Consider the following 17,357-nt stretch of genomic DNA (forward strand, 5'->3'; position numbering starts at 1 on the left):
CTCATGCCAAGTGCTGTTACTGAACCCTCAAATGAACTTTTGGCTGATGGCAGCGGGAAAGTTTCCACCTTGATAAATGGTTTATTACAAAACAACACACAACGGACCGTTAAAACAAACTTAGCATAGCAATAGAGTTGCAACAATAGCAGCACAAAGTGGCTCTATGTGTACTTTTATTTTAACATTGCATCTAATTACACCAATAAAATCAAAATAATGTGCACAATATGCTACTCTTTTGAAAAATAAGCTCATAAACGTGCTGGGTTCTTTTGCTCTGCAGGATTTAGCAGCTGCCTGGCTAGCCTTGCTTGTGCATCATTTTTTATTTCAGAGCTAAGGGCACTCATTTTCACAGAAGACTGTCCTTCCAGGTTCCTGCCCAGCCTCTAAAAGCAGACAGACACAATAAGAGGCAGAAGCACCATCATTCTTTGCAGAGGCTACAGTTATTACGATCTTAGACTTTTACGCTTTTTTACAGTCACAAACACACCATAGGGTAAGAATTAAAACAGTGTGTTTCACCAGGTTCATGCTCCAAAACGGTTAACAAAACTCTCAGATCATAACACCTCTGCAGCTGATGTAAAAATCAACAACATTCAGACACCTGCGATACCAGGTGCACATTATTTTCACTACCACTCATCAGGTTTTTACATCCCAAGGCAGCACAGAGATTTACAGTCTGCAAAGAGAATGGGCTCAAAAGTGTGTGTCAACACTTGTATTGTACTAAAACTATAAACAACATAGTTTAGGACAAAGTAACCAGATCCTGAAATTTGTCTTTCCACATAAATCTGTGTCTCTGTGTTCTGCGCTGTAACGTGTCTGCAGGCTTTTTGTGGTGACCTAGTGATTAAAGACACATGAGAAGCGACACTCCAAAGTGGTAACTGAGGTAATGCTTTTAAATGTAAAAAAATTATACATAAAGCTCTTTCTTTTATTCTACTGTAATGCCAAACATCTGAGGAACTTGGTCTGAACAGTATCATCTCTCCGTATCTTCCATCTGGATCCAGTTCACTTGAAAAGAGATTATAGAAAGGGAAGGAGGTTCTGGCCCAACATGTGGTTTGCACCTAGCCCTCTCCACTCGCTTTTGTTCACACAGAGCTAACCACAAGCTGTAACCCACTCCACACCCAGAACCAGACCGATGACCCTGTGTGTATTCTAGGGAATGTTACACCACGCATGTCACAGCATGTCGGCCTCTGTCTGGTTAAAGCTGGCTAATGGACTCCAGATTCAGGTTCACCAAGCTCTAAGGCCTGAGCTTCATTGGATACAGATGCCTGTTTGTGGATCTGGCATTATATTAGCAATGACATCAGGAACTCAACCTGCTGGAGGAGCATGAGTGTGTCAGTGACACTGCTGACACTGTCCTTTTCATCTTGTTTAACTCCAGGACATGGTGGTGTATTGTAGCTCCCATGGAGTAAAAAAAAAATAAATTGATACTTGTGTTTTGTTTAGTTTTGTTTTGTTTTGAACTTAGACTTACAGAAAAGTGAAACCCTGATGGACTTATATCATTGAAAAGCTATTCATCTCCATCTTATTAGCCCATTAGACACTGAAATTCCTTCTAGATCCAACAAACATGGACAGAAAAGTAAAATCCCATTGGGCATTGATAATATTTTTTTTTGGCTGCAATGTTCAGAAATATCAAAGTTAATCCTCCAGGGAGCAGAAATTAGGAGATGGAAAATTTAAAAAAAATTGCCCATTTGATGCTGCATTATCTGGAAATGGAAAATGTGGAGTGATTACATTGATCACAGAGAAATGAAATACATAAGGATTATGATATTTGAGAATTCATCTTCGTAGGCCATAAACACAAAGTTAGACTGGATTCAATCAAGCTTGATTTTTTCTAGCTTTTCATAGAAATGAGAAAAGATGGGAAATTATTTTCAAGGTGGAGCCGGGACCTCAACGGGAAATAATCACAACAAACACTGGAGAAAGGTCAAAGGGCTTCCAAAACAAGTGCACTTTGAGGATGGTGTAAGAGGTTATGTGTGTGACTAAAGTTTTAAGGATCCATACTTTCTGAAACTATCTATTCCAAAGGAAGTGATGGTAAATAAATAAGATAGGATGTGAACAAGAATATATCCTCTGTGGACCACGTAGAAAGCAAAGCTTTTTATTTTTTGGGGGGAACTCTGAGGGGCTCTAAGTGAAAAAAAAAAAAAAAGTTTGTTCTTGATCAAAATATCAACTGTTTCACCTCGATCATGCAGGTAGATTTCCCACTACCTTCTGTGGTAAGTCAGATAAAATTTACTTAAAAAACAGAACAAAATTAGGTTTATCTATGGTTGCAAACATGTTTGCATGTGACAAGTTTCCTTTTTAACCTTCCAAAGTGCTTGAGACACATAAAGAGGCTGCACTTACACTCTGACACTGGAGGTCAATAGGGTTTGGCAGTAATTTCCACTTCTTAGAAACTGCTGGGTTTGCAGTAAAATGAGTGGACAGTTGATGTTGAGAAGCATAGATACACTCAGACACAGCCACACATTTTTTTTAAAACATCACAGAATGCCTGTTACAGGTTACAGCTGGTCTGCATACTGTGAAACAGCGATACCCATCTCCTCACAGTGTCAGGGGCTACAGTCAGCTAACCCTGACTGAGTCATGTAACACATCCAACCACGACTGACTTCAGAGAAAGAAAGGAGGGACAGGTGAATGGAATAAGATAAACTCAAACATCTGATTCTAAAATCAGAGAATTCAGAGTTTGAGGCTTCCTTTTTCGAGAATATATATATGTAGTTTACAGGATGGATGATTCAAGTCCAAGAGCTAAAGAGAGAACAAGAAGCTCTTTTTAAAATTTGTTTTTTCAACAAGATCATTAAACTTCGCACTTGAGATGACTACTTGAACTACTTGAATACACTTCTTTTTATGAATTCAACACATTAAAATGTTTACAACCAGTGGAATATTCCCTTTTCTTTCATATTCATGGTAGTAACTTGACTCTGAGATTACTTTGCTGTCGACGGCAGGGGGCACTGGTTGTTTGCTTTTCTCAGGTAAACTACATTATGCAGTTTTACATGATTTCACCAGATTTGATGTTGTGGCTGTGTGATGGCTTCATCAGAAAATAACTTTTCCCCCAGTAACTGCCTCTTTTTCTCTGAAGCCAAAAGTTTAGCCTTGTGCCTTTTTTTTCTGAAAGGTTATGCACGTCTGCAGTTTATAGTCTGTCTGGACTATTGGTTACATTCAAAGGGCCCAACTGACACTAAGCATCTGTAAAGTGATGTTTTTGGTTTTTATTGCTGACTGAGAAAATCCTGAGAACATGTCCTCTCTGTGGCATTCTTTAAACTGTGAAAACCTGCAGAAATCACAAATTCCTCAGTGTGCACAGCACCTTGAAAGGATCCAGGTTCAAGATATGGTAAAGATATGAAAATATCAATAAACGCAAGATTATTACAGTGTTGCATAACTCTGAGCCTATTCTGTGATATACATTGAAAGTTTGCACAAGGCCCCCAAGACTTACTCACACAATGAAAACATTCAGGCTGTGTTCAATCAACAGACAACTGGACGTATTCGTCTCCTCAGCCGTCCAATCCAAACGTACCCAGTGCCCCCCTATCAGACATCTCTGTTTGGCTCCAACACAGAGGATAGAAGTAAGACATATGATAAAAACCCATCTGGAAAACAAACTGTGTGATGCTGTGGAGTCTAAACACAACACACTCAGGCACCTGGCAAAGCTCCATTTCAAGATCAATTTCAACTAGTCACGGATGGGTTTATAAAACCCAACAGAGCTCTAAAACTGCAAGGTAAACTGAGAGCATGCAAAGCCGGTGCGGCTGCTTCAACACAGCTCATAAAATAAAGGATTTCTATACACTGAACAGCATGATGAGATAACTGACAGAACCCTGGAGAAACCAAGCTGTAACCCACAGAATAAGACCACTGAATAAAATCTGATAACTAGAACAAGTGTCTGTTCAGCTTTCACATTGCGTTTCCTGCAAGCTAAAGATATTTTGTAAGGAAATAATCAAAATTTCCTGAGCTCTTTTCAAGCAGAAGTCATTGTTGGAGATGACGTAAGGGACGTGATGCAGAAAGTTTGACTTACTAGATTTGATGGCTTTTGTAATGACAGTGATTTTGACAAGTAAATTGGTAGTTAACACATTGATTTAAAGAGGAAAGCAACAGAAATTAAAGCTTAAGGTTGTAAATTTCTTGAAGCATTTAACAGCATGAGCTGCACGTAAATGAAACACCTCAGATTTTGGTTTTTCATTAATGATCATTTCAAGGAGACTTAGTGATGTTGAAAGAACTTCAGCAGGCTGTTAATTAGAATTACAAACATGCTCTAAAACCTGTTCCTAATTAGTGTTTTTACACTTGGAGAAGTTGTTAAAGTAATTAAAGGGAAAAAGCCATCAAATCCGATTGGCATGCAGTGCAACTAGCTCAAGTCTTATTGTTTCCTTGTGGTGGGGATCAAGTCTTCCCAGCTTGCCAAACAAAGTTTTTCACTCAGTCTACAAGTGGTTTTAGTTATAGGATGTAAATGCAGAGATACTTAAGCATCAGTGTTGGACTGAAGCTGCTGAGTGCTGCAGGAGAGGCTGTTGAAAAGTGGAGAAGTGTCAGCTGGACACAAACTGATCTGAACAAATGATGTAATAAGCTACAGCTGAGAGAATCTGACACGTGCGTCAGCGCAGTGCAGTGATTGGTTGTTGAAAAGATGAAACAGGTGATACTCATTTGAAATTAATGAACACAAGAATCTGGAAATACTAGGATAATAAGGAAATTGCGAGTTTGAAAAATAAAAACGCATGATTTGAGGGTTTGTGTGGATAAAAATAGTTAATTGACTGATATCAAACCAAAGTAAAATACGTTAACATTAAAAATAACTGTTTATTGTTATTGAGCCTCCCCAAGTACAAGACACACTTGGAGAGATGGCACTTCCAAGCTTATCTGTCCTGAGCTTAAGCTAGCAAGCATTATTTGAGTCATTTTTCTGCCTGACCAACTAAAATTCCCAGGATAAACAAGCATGCTGCGGATTTCACTCAGCCATGTCTGCACAGGTGTCTCACTTTTACCTGACAGCAGCATCCCGGAGCCGGACTCTTCTCCAAAATCCTCCGTAGCGTCGTCAGGTGAAGCGTTGCTCGAGGTTGAAAACCCGAGAAGAAGAACCGTCCATTTAAACAGCAAGTACAACATTTTTCCGGACTAGTAAATTACCTGTGTTGTCCTTTGACGGCATGCAAACAAAAATGCAGCCAAAATGTGCTGCTGTCTGAACTAAACACAACTCTGAAGTGTTTCTGATTCAAAATAAATCAAATTGAGGACCATGGATTGACTGCACTTTACTTTTCAAACTGAACATCAAATAACTTTTCATCCTTTCCACCTTTCCTCCTCCTCTCACTCATGCACCAGACGCCTCTCCTGAGGCTGCATCACGTCACCAAGGCGCCCTACGAGCCAACAGAGGCTCCGCCCCTCTTTTCCTAATGTGAACCAATTAAAATCTCACAGGGCCTCCGCCCATTCTGTTTTATGGCATGTCTGTAAGTAATTTTCACATTTTTCAGTTTAATTCGAAAGATTGATCCATTTTCTTCGTCTTTCAGGCATATTTTGACCTGTCTTCACTGTGCTTGTTTGAGTAGACAGCTACATACTTTAGCCCAAAGACTAATGTGGAAGCTCATAATAAAGTTCACAGTTTTAAAAAGCCCTCAAACTTATGACATAGGTTAAGTACCAATCATAAGTAGTGCATACTGTTGGAGTTTGCATACCTCAATAGATTACCATGTTGCACAAGCCCATTCTACTGTACTGTGCTGTTCTGTGCCTCTTTCTTCTCCACTTGAAAGATTTATTCCTCCATTTATTGCACAGAAACATTAAATTACCTTTTGATATTGTAATTACAGTTAAACTAACTAAAATGTGAACTAGTTGATCAACTGCTGATCCATGAAAGCATCCACAGTATTGCGCTCCATTTAAAGTCATGTTTCCCAACAGATGATTAATATGAGTCCACTGTTCCCTCATGGGCTCCTTTGTTGTACTTCAGACCCTTCCTTTAAATGCCTCTCTGTGTTTTTCAAATGAAATATTGTGCCCGTACTGGCATAATTACAGTGTTGTTGTTGTTGTTTTTTCTTTACATGACAAAGCTTCTCCAGAGAAATGTAAAATAGAAAATGTTCCACTTTCTAACTAGCTGTTGTTAAATCGGCATTATTCCTCTTTAATTTCAGATTCCTTAGCTTTGCTGTTAAAATGTACATCAAACTGCACAGCTCCAGTTGCACTGTATCTTCTGTTTCTCTTTCTCATTATAATTTTTTTTTCTGTAATTATTATTATTAATATTTTTTTATCATTATCATTATTATCTCTATATATATTTGTGTACATTTGTATATCTTATATCTTTAATTTTTTCTATATTCTATCTTGCATTTTTATTATTTTCTTGTTAATTCTTAGCACCAACACACCAAGACAGATTCCTTGTGTACTTGGCAATAAAACTTGATTCTGATTCTAAATAGTAACTGACCTACAGTTAAAGATGAAATGTCTATAACTAACTTACTGTACATGTTCCCCCTCTCATATTAAAGCAGCCTGTTTAAATAATTAATTATTCCTCATTTAACCCAACTAGATTTCAGGACTACAGAAAGAGAAATTCAAGATTGAACTCAAAAAACCCCAAAGCATAATCCAAATGTACCAACAATGTAATCTTCATGGATCTGCATCTGTTAATTTCATAACCATACCTTTTTATTTAAGGACTCATAATGATACAAAATCTGTAGGTACAGCCCAAGTGACTATTGGAGAGACAGTCAAGTCACTGATCAGGCAGCGAAGGATTCAACCACTCCGGGACCTCTTTTCGAAGAAAGAGTTTTGGCTCCATTTTGGTGGTTTTGTGATAAAATGTTTTTCAAGCTTGATTTTTTTTTCTCTTCAATACCTGAAACAGATACAATTTGTTCTTTAGATAATCAGAAAATACAACCAGGAAACAAATCGTACAAATCATGGAATGAATGAAGTCGAACAGTTGTTTTTTGTTTGTTTTTTTAAACCCCCACACATGCACATTTCATTTCATGCAAACAGGACATGTTCAGAGGGCACAGTTAGAGTCAAACTATAAAAGAAAAAATGGCTCCCTGTTCAGTGTGGGCTCATTGGAGGTCTGAAATAGAAGGATCTTTGTGAAAATATACCATGGAATTTAACACAAATCTCTGCTTCAACTTGGCAACTCAAAGAAAGATTGACAGACAGAAAACAGTAACACAGAACTAGGATGTGTTAAATAATAATATGCATTTTTGACCCACATGATAAGAGTCAAAATATCTCCTCTACACCAGATACTGTAGACGGCACAAATATGAGAAAACAGGTGTAAAGATTGAAGCACAATGAAATAATTGGAATTAGATCAACTTGTATTTGCAAATAACTTTCTTGGTCATAAGCTTTTCTGAGAGTTAAGCCGACAGAACCAAGAGACTTGAAACCAAGAAGCCAGATCTATTGATCTTATGGGGGGATGTGAATAAAAAGCAGGCAGACCAACCCTCACTTATATTTTTGACTGATTTTTGAAAGAATTTATCGAAATCTACTAAAAAAAACATGGATGGTTTTGCCTAGGACAATTTAAAAATGTTAGTCGTGGTTTTATAAGTGAGCCTTATGACCATTAAAGTCATTCAAAAACAAAACTCGACCCAAGTCTGAAAGCACAGTTTTATATTCTGGATGTTTCTATCGGGGTAGGCGTCATGCAGTCAACTTGGCGACTTTTAAAAATGCCCTGTGGTTCACAAATATCAGCTTTGATAACATTATGTGCCTCAGTGTGAGGTGTCAGTTTACTGTACATCATATCATACATTTACAATTTACAACTTGTCGTACATTAAATGTAAAATTTGGTCGCAGTCACAATAAAGCCTGAACCTGGAGATTCCAGAGGGTAAAGCTACAGGGCAGATGAAGTGTCGTCTTGTTGCATAGCCCTACTTTGAGTCAACAGTCTGCAGCAACAACACAACTCTTTGTCGTACACGTCAGACCTCATCGACTAACCTCCGCACAATACTGCTCTCAGAGGAAGGAGATATGAAAACCCATGAAATACGGGCAAATATGGCAGAGATGAGATATATACTCTTTGCTTGAGGAGGCAAATGATTCTGAATATGGATCATTTTGTTGATAAGAATAAAAAAATGGCACTTTGCTGCACTCACAGACCGATTCTACCATCAACTGGCAGTATATTTGAAAGAGAAAGGCAAAATGTAACCACACATCCTTAGGCAAAGATACAGACACAAGTTTTTGACAAGTTCAAGACCCTGCATGCACTACATTGCTTACTTTGGATCTGCAGTCCTGACTTACCTACAACACAGGTTAATACAAAAATGTGTTTTTTTTTCATTTGTTTGTTTTTTGCATTCTGTTCATTTTAACAGATCCAAATTTTGTTCTCTATACTTTTATACACTAACATCCTTCACTCTATTTTCAAGCCCGTCTGACTGGATACAACTTGGAAAACGAGGCACTTAGTATTCAACCACATAATGTCAGACGAGATATGTAGTCCTTTTTCTGCACTCTGGAGATTTACATGTGGCAAAATAATGCCTGCATCTTAAAAAACTCAACCTTCAACTTCTTTTCTTTCACCCAGTGTTCAAATTTTGTCACATCACCCACTGTGTCATCGCAGAAGATGTGTTTTCCTAATGTTTCCTATGACCTTGGTGATAATCTTGAAAATCAGCAGTTGAGAAGAAATTAAAAGACAGGAACAAAGTTTGGTGACAACATCAGTTTGATCAAGTTGAGATGGACAACATAAACACGATGAAACATCTGAAAATCTAAGTAGTGCTATGAGCAGCCTTAGTTATACCAGGAGTGAGGCGTTCAGATCCGTCTCAAACACAGCTCATAGTTTCACTTGAGAGGTTTTGGCTTTTGACTAATGCTTTGACACCGTTTTACTGGCAAAGGCAAATTACGTAAGGGTCTTCACTTGTGCTATAATTTCAGTGCAAGTAAAGGGGGTAGAAAAAGTCATCAGTAGTTTTGTTTTCCTCACAGAGTTTGTTGTATAAAAATGAAGAGTAAGACAACAAATCTGGAATGATATTGGACCCCCTTATACAGCACTTCCTCTGGCTTTTTCTCCATTTCTTTCTTCATTCTGAGTAAATCCTCAGGTTTCCGTGTCTGCTCATTTGACCCGTCAAGCCCACTCTGTCACTCTGATAATCTTCACATCCACAGCTAACAGCTTAATGCCACGTTAGCACCAGTCATCTTCATCCCTCTCCCTGAGACTTCCTTTTCCTCGGCCTGCAGGCCCAGATGCCGAGTTGACCCCAAGGGTGAAGTGGTATCCATTGGGCACAGGTCCTGCCCGACCCTGCATAGCAGGCACTGTAACAGGAGTAGCTGAAGTCCCTTGTGAGGCTGAGGCTGTCGTGGAAGAAGTGGTTCTGGCAGAGCGTCCTCCTCCAAGGCTGCTCACAGTGTCCTGGAAGTCCTCTGTATCTTCACTGGGAGCCTGTTGGGAAGCAACCTGCCGCTGCCTGTTCAAATCAGGGTCCGATCCGATGCGAGTGATCGGTAACAGAGTCTCTTCGAGGGCCCCAAATAGGCGTTCGTGCTCTGACAGACCACGAGTGAAGCGAGTCTGATGCCCTGTTGTTGCCGTGCTGGCACCAGATGGGAGAGGTGAAGAGTTGGCAGTCTTGTAGGCCACTGCAGGACGAGGAGTGAGGGGTGTCTGAGGGAGCTGCCTGCGACTGCGGCCCGGAGTGCTTGAACCAGAGGGGAGCATTACAGGGCCAGATTTACCCATAGTGCTACCATGCTGGGGAAAGAAATACACAGATATAAAGCACAAGAAGTGTGGGTATGTCTGCTTTTTTTTAACTTATGGATCTATACAATAGTTAACGCTATCAAAATTATGCAAAAGACACCTCTGATAAGATTGTAGCAAGGCTTTGCATAAAAAGTAAGTCATTTGAAGTCAGGCTGAAATTGGGCCTGTGCTAATAAATTAGTGAGATTTGCTGTGGGATCATCCACTGAACAAAGAGACAGTAATTGCAGTGCTGTTGGCCTGTTAAAGAGTCTGAGTGCTTGACAGTTGCGTCTTAATTAAAAAAGCTTAAAATGACTGGTTACTCACCTGTCCCTCTCCAGGTGATGTTGAACGACTTGGACCGGCTGACCTGGCGTGACTCTGCTCTCTGCTGCCGTATCTCTCACAGGAATAGTAGCGCTGCTTCTCTCCTGCTGATGAGTGGTGCCGTCTCTCATGAGGCCGGCCTCGGTCACGTTCCCGTGCTCGCTCTCTGGACAAACCTTCTGCTGAAGGGTCAGTGAAGGAATCTGGAAAAGATTAAATTTTCCTTTTTGGTTTGATTTTCTTTTAAAAGTAAATTAATTTTCATTCTTTATGATCAGCCTGAGTTAAATTCTTCACTGTACAGAAAATAGAGAAAAGTTTTAACCTGGTGTTTTCCCAGTATGTTGCTTCATTAGCAACTAGCACAACTGTTGTTCTCTGACAAAAATAGAGATCTTGGCAGCAAAGATAGCATCACAAACCATCTATGAGTGTGTGTGTGTGTGTGTAGATGCATGGTTGTGACTTTGCAAAATAACTGCCTTACAGCATCATTAACCCCAAATCTTTAGATTAATCAACTGCATGCGCCAAAGACACAAACACTAACAAAATGCCTTTTTGGACACATTGTAATTGGACATATTCCTAAAATACAAGTTTGAGGGTTTTTTTTATTGTTAAAAGGCTTATACACCCAAATATAAATAAATAAATAAATCAGCTGCAGATTAACTCAGAGGCATGGCATTCTAGGAAAAGGTGGCACCATCAAGAACGTTAACAAACAGTCTTTCTAATAGCATCCAATTTATTGCCAAGAAGTGTGTGTTGCTGACCTCTTCGCCAGGTCGCCCTTGTAAAAGAGATCTTGATCTCATTGGGTCTTTTATCTTGTTAAATAAAGGTTAAATAAAATAAAAAAAATAATAAAAAAAAGAATGGAGAAATAATCTACCAAACACAAAAACACAACAAAAACCACTTTTCAGGAAACAAGTGAAGCTAATATGCAGGTGGCTCATTATCTTATAGTTAAAACAACTCTGATGTTTTTCATTGCTGTCAAATGCACAGAATTATACAATAAGTCATACATGTGTTTCTTTCTAGACTTTGTGCTTAAAAAGAATCGCACAGCTCTGAGGTCTGCTCTGAAAAATGACAGAACTCAAATTAAACCACAATGACAGTAACACAGAGGCTTTTTTAGCTATCTGCAGTATCTGATCTGCCAAGCTTCAGAGAGTGAAAATCTACCATACTCCCACAGTTGGTCAGTTAAAAAGATAAAGAAAGGTCTACTGGATGTTCTGCTATCTCATCATGCAGGGTCTATAAATCCCTGTGCTTGGTCTGTCCACTGCACCTTTTATACCAGCAATAAAGCCCAGCTGCTGCCCTCCAGTGTCAACACAAAGTCCACCCAGCCACCAAAGCCCAGACTTTAATCGCTCTAACAGACGGCTCCCTGACGGCAAACAAAGACTGCAACCATGACTGGATATGCTGCGAAAAATCTGAGTCCAAAAGTTTTCCACTTGCATTAAAAATATCTGCCAGGAGGAAGTTCAAAGTGACCTTACAGGGGTGAATCAGCACTTCCCTCCCCCGAAGGGTGTCATTATTTCTTATGCATGAACGTACACTAAAACAATGTTAAATTTCACAGATAGCAAAGGATAGACGTTATAAAAGTCACCAGTAGAATGAATAGTAAGCCATAAGTGCAACAATAAAAGATGATATCACTTTGTAACTTTTGTTTAAGGTTAAAGTGCTACTGTCACTGCTTAGGTGTCTCTTAAATCTCTGATTTTTCATTATAGCTCTTTAAAGTGCATTAAATATATCCTCCTCCAGACTTTGGATGTCCCTTTTTTGTGGCATATGCGGCCCAGGGGCCCAAAGGAGGAAGTGGCCCCTGAAGTCAGGTGAGATGACACACTGACATGTAATCAAGTCATAGACTGTAATGTACTGTAACTGTAAAGGTCAGAGGAAACAAAGGGAGCAAATGGCAGAAATTAGCAAGAATTAAATCCCCCTGCAAAGCAGATTTTCCTTGGAGAGCTGGTAACCCCCTCTAATCAGATGGAAAGCCTGACATGTACAATCTGTGGTTGAAGCTCAACAGAAACCCCTTCACCTTCATAACCCGATCATGAAACTTTAATCCTCCAAAGAATTTCTGCAGCTTGATGAAGACATTTGAGTGATCCTACATGGAAGCTTAGTCTGGGGTTATCCTGTCCGTCTCTCCAAGAAGGGAATGACAAGGGTTTTTTTTGTTGGTAGCTTCAGTGCATCATTTAGAAAGTAATTCTGCAGTGTGAAAGAAATCAGTCCCCCGAGAACCTACAATGAGCCCTATTTCTGGAGTCAATGTCAGGGATTAAAGATGAAATTTGGACATGAGTCGTGTAACATGCATTATGCACAGCACAAGCAAGAAATAAGACAGAAGGAAAACCTAGTTAGTGCGGCAACAGTGTAACAAATTATTCAGCTACAGGTGCTGCTATTAAGTGCAGGATTTTTATTTTTTTTAAGCAGACGCTTTTGTCCAAAGCAACTTTTAACATAAACAATTAGCAAAAAAATATAGATTAAACAACAAATTTGTTTGACTATAAGACAAATGTGTCATCATCAAGAATTTTGCCATGGAAAATGTAAAAAAAATGGCTATTTAAGCAGTTCACCAGTAATTAATTCCTTAAATCCCACTGCAGCCAAAAAAATAACAACTGTTGCTGATGATCTTAGTAACTTTTGGGGCCTTTTCAATCAATTGAGTAGAATTTTTTTTTGTTTGTTTGAAAGTTCATTTTTATGTTGTAATATGTACAGTGTGATGAGCAAAATGGAACATTTACCCATCAACCCTCCTGAGACTCATTTTTCTTACCAACAGTGCTGGAAGGCTGCACTGAACCTGCTCTATCCAGAGACTTCTGTTTCTTGTCTTTGTCCTTGTCCCTGCGTCGGTGACAGCGGTGATGGTGATGATGGTGATGAGCTTTGTCCTGGCCCTGGATTTGTCCTGGTCCTGTTGCTGACTGGCCAGCCCGGTCCAGGTTATACCCCCTCAGCCCGCCCTCCTGATAGTGCTGCTGTGTCAGTGAGGATGCTGAGCGTCTTATGGGACTGAGGTCAACAATAGGCTGAGAGAGAACAAAAACCAAAAGTGAGATGTATTAGTATTCAGGAGAGAGGAAACAGGATGACTCTGGTGGTTTCACTCAAAACCACTTTCACTGGATCACAAAAATACTCATGACACACAAATTCAACAACCGGTAGAGAGTGACATTTTGTTTTAAAACCAACCTTCTACCTGTTCATCTTCAACACATATGTCAGAAAAGTTTGAGAATGAACATAAAATTCAGACATTACTTGAATAATTACAATCACAAAATTTACATATTTATCTAATCTAGTAAACAAAGAAGAGGTGGGGCCTAGCAAAGTGTCCTTTATGGTCTTTTTTTTGTTTTTATCAACAGACCTTTCTCAAACTTTAACCTCCCTGCTGACAGTGCAGACCTACTGCACATAACACAACTGAATATGTTTAATATTTCCAGTTACATTCCCCTTTTCATCACTGATGGTAAGGGCCTCTAAATAAGGAGCCATATTAAATAATCCTATCCACACACCAGGCGGTTCTGGTTTAAGTGTCTTGCTGGAGGTCTGCTGGACACCCAGACCTGGGACTGAACCTTCTGAGCAAGAGACAATCCCCGCAGCATTTAGTTTAAATTTGGTTTGTATTGAAAGGAGGCCGATGGGCTGAGCAGTTCTTGTAAATTCTGAGGGATTACATATTTTTTTAGTTGTTATTCAGGTAAAAATCAGAGAACTGATTGCATTGTGGACCTGCTCACCTTGCAGGGAATCAAATTTGCACAAATGCCTATTCTACGCATTCACTTTACAGTATTATTTACTTTATAGGTCAGTGCACACTTGCTGTTAAAGGCTCTTATAGCCAATCACACTATTAACCCAAAGGTTAGGACTGCAGTCACTGTGGCTGACTCTTAAGTGTCCAAGGACAAGAAGTGTATAGGATAAGGGTGTCTGAGGTGGTTTGAGAAAGGATAATAATCCCACTTTAATCTTGGGAGGCTCTTTAAAAATAGCTGAGTTATTACATTTTCTGATTTCCCTTTAGGGGCTATTTCATCAAACGCTTAGAGGACACTTACCCCACCTTGTTCTTATCTTCCTGACAGTGCAGCTATCAGGTGACAAACTCATGTGATAGGAACTAGAACAGCAGCTAAGTTAGCACACCCCCTGCTGGTTACTTCCCAGGTACATGACTGATCCTTGATTTAAGTCTTAAAAACCATTCAAACAAAAACCCACAGACCTCAGACCTTAAACCTTGATAATATCATTTCCCATCCCATACAGTGCAAGGTGACGGTGCTGTTCTTCTTGTCACTATCACACAGTTTAGCCTGTAGCTGCAGTCACACACTACAATATCACAACACAGCAGAAAATATTAATATGTGTTATATCATATTTTGTCTAATATGCAGTCTTAAAATCTTACTTCTTAACCTTTGATAAAAAATTACAAGAATCACCCATTTCTCCAACACCACTGATTAAATCTTTCACTGTCAGTGAGAGATTTAAAAAGGTAGTAACTGATTCATTAGGTTTTTAAGACTGAATAAAAGATCACATGACATTCAAGGCGGGACAGATTTTGTGGTGAAAGAAAATTGTTAATTCAAAAAGCACAAAAGCAGCAGTACGGTCCCTGCCTTGTTTCGCACTCACACACAGAACTAAAAAGAACTACACGTTACTGAACTACGACACTATGATACTACATAACAACACTCAGATACACACAGTCACATTTCACCAAGAGTAAAACTGGACTGCTGTAAAGGATGAAAAGCAGGGCAGAGTGTTGGACTTACCCCAGAGACACAAACAAATATCGCTTTTCAGGGTGTCATCTATGTTAATTTTTTAGTCGTATGCAATGTTCTCATCAGTAATGTCATGAAATGAGTGAGTACTGTAGAGGTGTCACTGTGTCCATGATGGTGGGATGGTGTGTTAACTCTGCATCAGGATGAGAAGAGTATGTGATCCCAAACACAGATACAAAAGAAGAAAAGGAAGAATGGATGGACAGGACAAGAGGAGGGAAAAGAGGAAGAAGAGGTTGAAAGAGGTGGCACAACAGGTGGTACATACTGCCAGGTGGGTCCCAGGGGCGTGGCGTGGGTGGCTCCGCTATCAGACAGCACACACAAGAGGGGAGGTGGGCAAAACATTAGCAGTGGGTATCAAAAAAGGAGAGAGGGAAAACAGTAGAGGGAGTGAGGACAAAGCTGAGGAAATTCTGTACATTAATTCTTGTCTATCAATAATACTTAAGACCCAAAATCAACAATGTTTTCATTCTACTTTAAGAGCTGTAATTGAATCAAGAGCCAAGTATATTTTTTTTGCTTCTGTAGTCAGTTTGTAGTTGTAGACATCTGTTGAATGATAAGGTTATGAACAAGAACATAAACAGACCACCATCTCCCCTCAACTTAAACAATATTGCCGGTAGAATTATCAATTAAATACTTTTTTTAATCTAAATCTCTTATATGAGCATGTATTTTTATGTTCTATAACCCTCTTATCCTCAGTTGTGCAGTACTAAAAGACAGACCAGTGCTTTGTTGGATTTGGTCTTCTGGGGTTTTACTGACACTAACAAAAAATACAGAATAACACCAGCCTTATCCCTTCAGAGAGGAAGAGAGAGCAAGAGATCAAAACGCAACATAAACATCAGGAAAGCACATGTTAAGTGTTGTGGAAGAGAGCAGAATGGCAGAGAGACACACAGACATAAAAACAGAGACAGGCAAACGGTGCAGCTCAACGCTGACATGATCAGACAAGCAGAAAAATCCAGGAACGGGAAAAAATGAAGGACAGAAAAATATTGTTTGTCCATATGCTGCTGACAAGAGCAGCTACTCTTACTCACAAGTGACAGAAACACAATCAACATGAATGACAGTTCATATTTATAGCAGCAAAAGGACTGTAGCAGTCACGTAACTGAGCAGCTGTTTAGAGCCTGTAGAGGGTAAGTCTGTGTATTATATAAGATATCAAAAATGACTTCATGTGTTTTGAATCCTCCCATTTTGACACAATGCTAGCTCTATATATCACTCTAGATGGTATCACTCTAGATGCAACTGCTGACAGTAAGCTATCGCTTCTGCATTTGGATGTCAGTGAGAATTTCTTGGTTATTGCAGACAGCCTTGAGTGGACACTTTTGGAACTGCAGTTTTCATACCCCCCCACCCTTTGCTTCATTTTTCAACGCTGTATGTTCTTATTTTATTTCTTCGAATTTCATGTGGAGCTACAATTGGAAGATGGCTAACTATGTTGATGTTAACACTTTAGGCATGGCGAAGCAGCTAGCTCAAGCCAACCGTTTAGCATCTTTTATGAAACCAATTTCTTTAATTCCCAAAAATACATATATTTCAAATCCACAGTAAAATCCTTTGACAATTTCTATTTTAAAAAAATTACTCGCACTTAATGCTACATGGCTGTCGCTGAAGCTTTGAAGCAAACATGGAAACGTTTTTACACTTTCAGTTTGGCTCTGTAAAGTAAGCCCCATGCCAAACGTTTTTGCACTGGGAGTGTTTCTAATACTAAAGTCAGAAATCAACTACAAGATCAAAAATAGTCAAATATAACTGTTGATCAGAGACTCTGCTGATGTGTAGATTTGTATTGAACATCTTTCGAGTTCATCTGTCCTGAATTGTCTCAACTGTCAAACATGTGAAGTTGTCAGGCTGCTGAGGCTTACAATCAATGAACTCATATGGACACACAGAGAGTGACTTTGCCTCATGTAGCTGTCGGGTGCTTTAAATGACCCCCTTTAACATGTCATTGCATCAGACTTTCTCAGCTCTTTCCCTCCTTTAGCCCCTGGGCCACCTGTTCACTGCCAAAATAAGCCACCTTATTATCGTACGGTTCTATTTACACTACAGAA

General features: G+C 39.3%; 2 protein-coding genes across 7 annotated transcripts in view; both read right to left on the bottom strand.

Moving 5' to 3' along the window:
* Positions 1 to 5,817, bottom strand: part of LOC141805772 (uncharacterized) — an 85,931-nt gene extending 80,114 nt beyond the window's left edge. The window contains exon 1 of the mRNA XM_074690961.1: positions 5,166 to 5,817. Within this exon, the coding sequence (XP_074547062.1) occupies positions 5,166 to 5,289 (124 nt within the window). The 5' untranslated portion in view covers positions 5,290 to 5,817. The remainder of the gene's footprint in view (positions 1 to 5,165) is intronic.
* Positions 5,818 to 6,882: 1,065 nt separating this feature from the next.
* Positions 6,883 to 17,357, bottom strand: part of cacna1bb (calcium channel, voltage-dependent, N type, alpha 1B subunit, b) — a 165,399-nt gene continuing 154,924 nt past the window's right edge. For 5 of the 6 annotated variants that reach the window (XM_074690293.1, XM_074690294.1, XM_074690288.1 and 2 more), the window contains 4 exons: positions 15,518 to 15,556; positions 13,191 to 13,446; positions 10,340 to 10,542; positions 6,883 to 10,015 (listed from right to left, as the gene is read on the bottom strand). In XM_074690293.1, the coding sequence (XP_074546394.1) occupies positions 9,446 to 10,015; positions 10,340 to 10,542; positions 13,191 to 13,446; positions 15,518 to 15,556 (1,068 nt within the window). In that variant the 3' untranslated portion in view covers positions 6,883 to 9,445. The remainder of the gene's footprint in view (positions 10,016 to 10,339; positions 10,543 to 13,190; positions 13,447 to 15,517; positions 15,557 to 17,357) is intronic. The other variant, XM_074690289.1, reaches the window with a different exon arrangement.

The sequence above is a fragment of the Halichoeres trimaculatus genome, unplaced genomic scaffold (genome assembly GCF_033239565.1).
Source record: "Halichoeres trimaculatus isolate MK-OKI-2021-1 unplaced genomic scaffold, fHalTri1.1 fHalTri1_scaffold_16, whole genome shotgun sequence".
Lineage (NCBI taxonomy): Eukaryota > Metazoa > Chordata > Actinopteri > Labriformes > Labridae > Halichoeres > Halichoeres trimaculatus.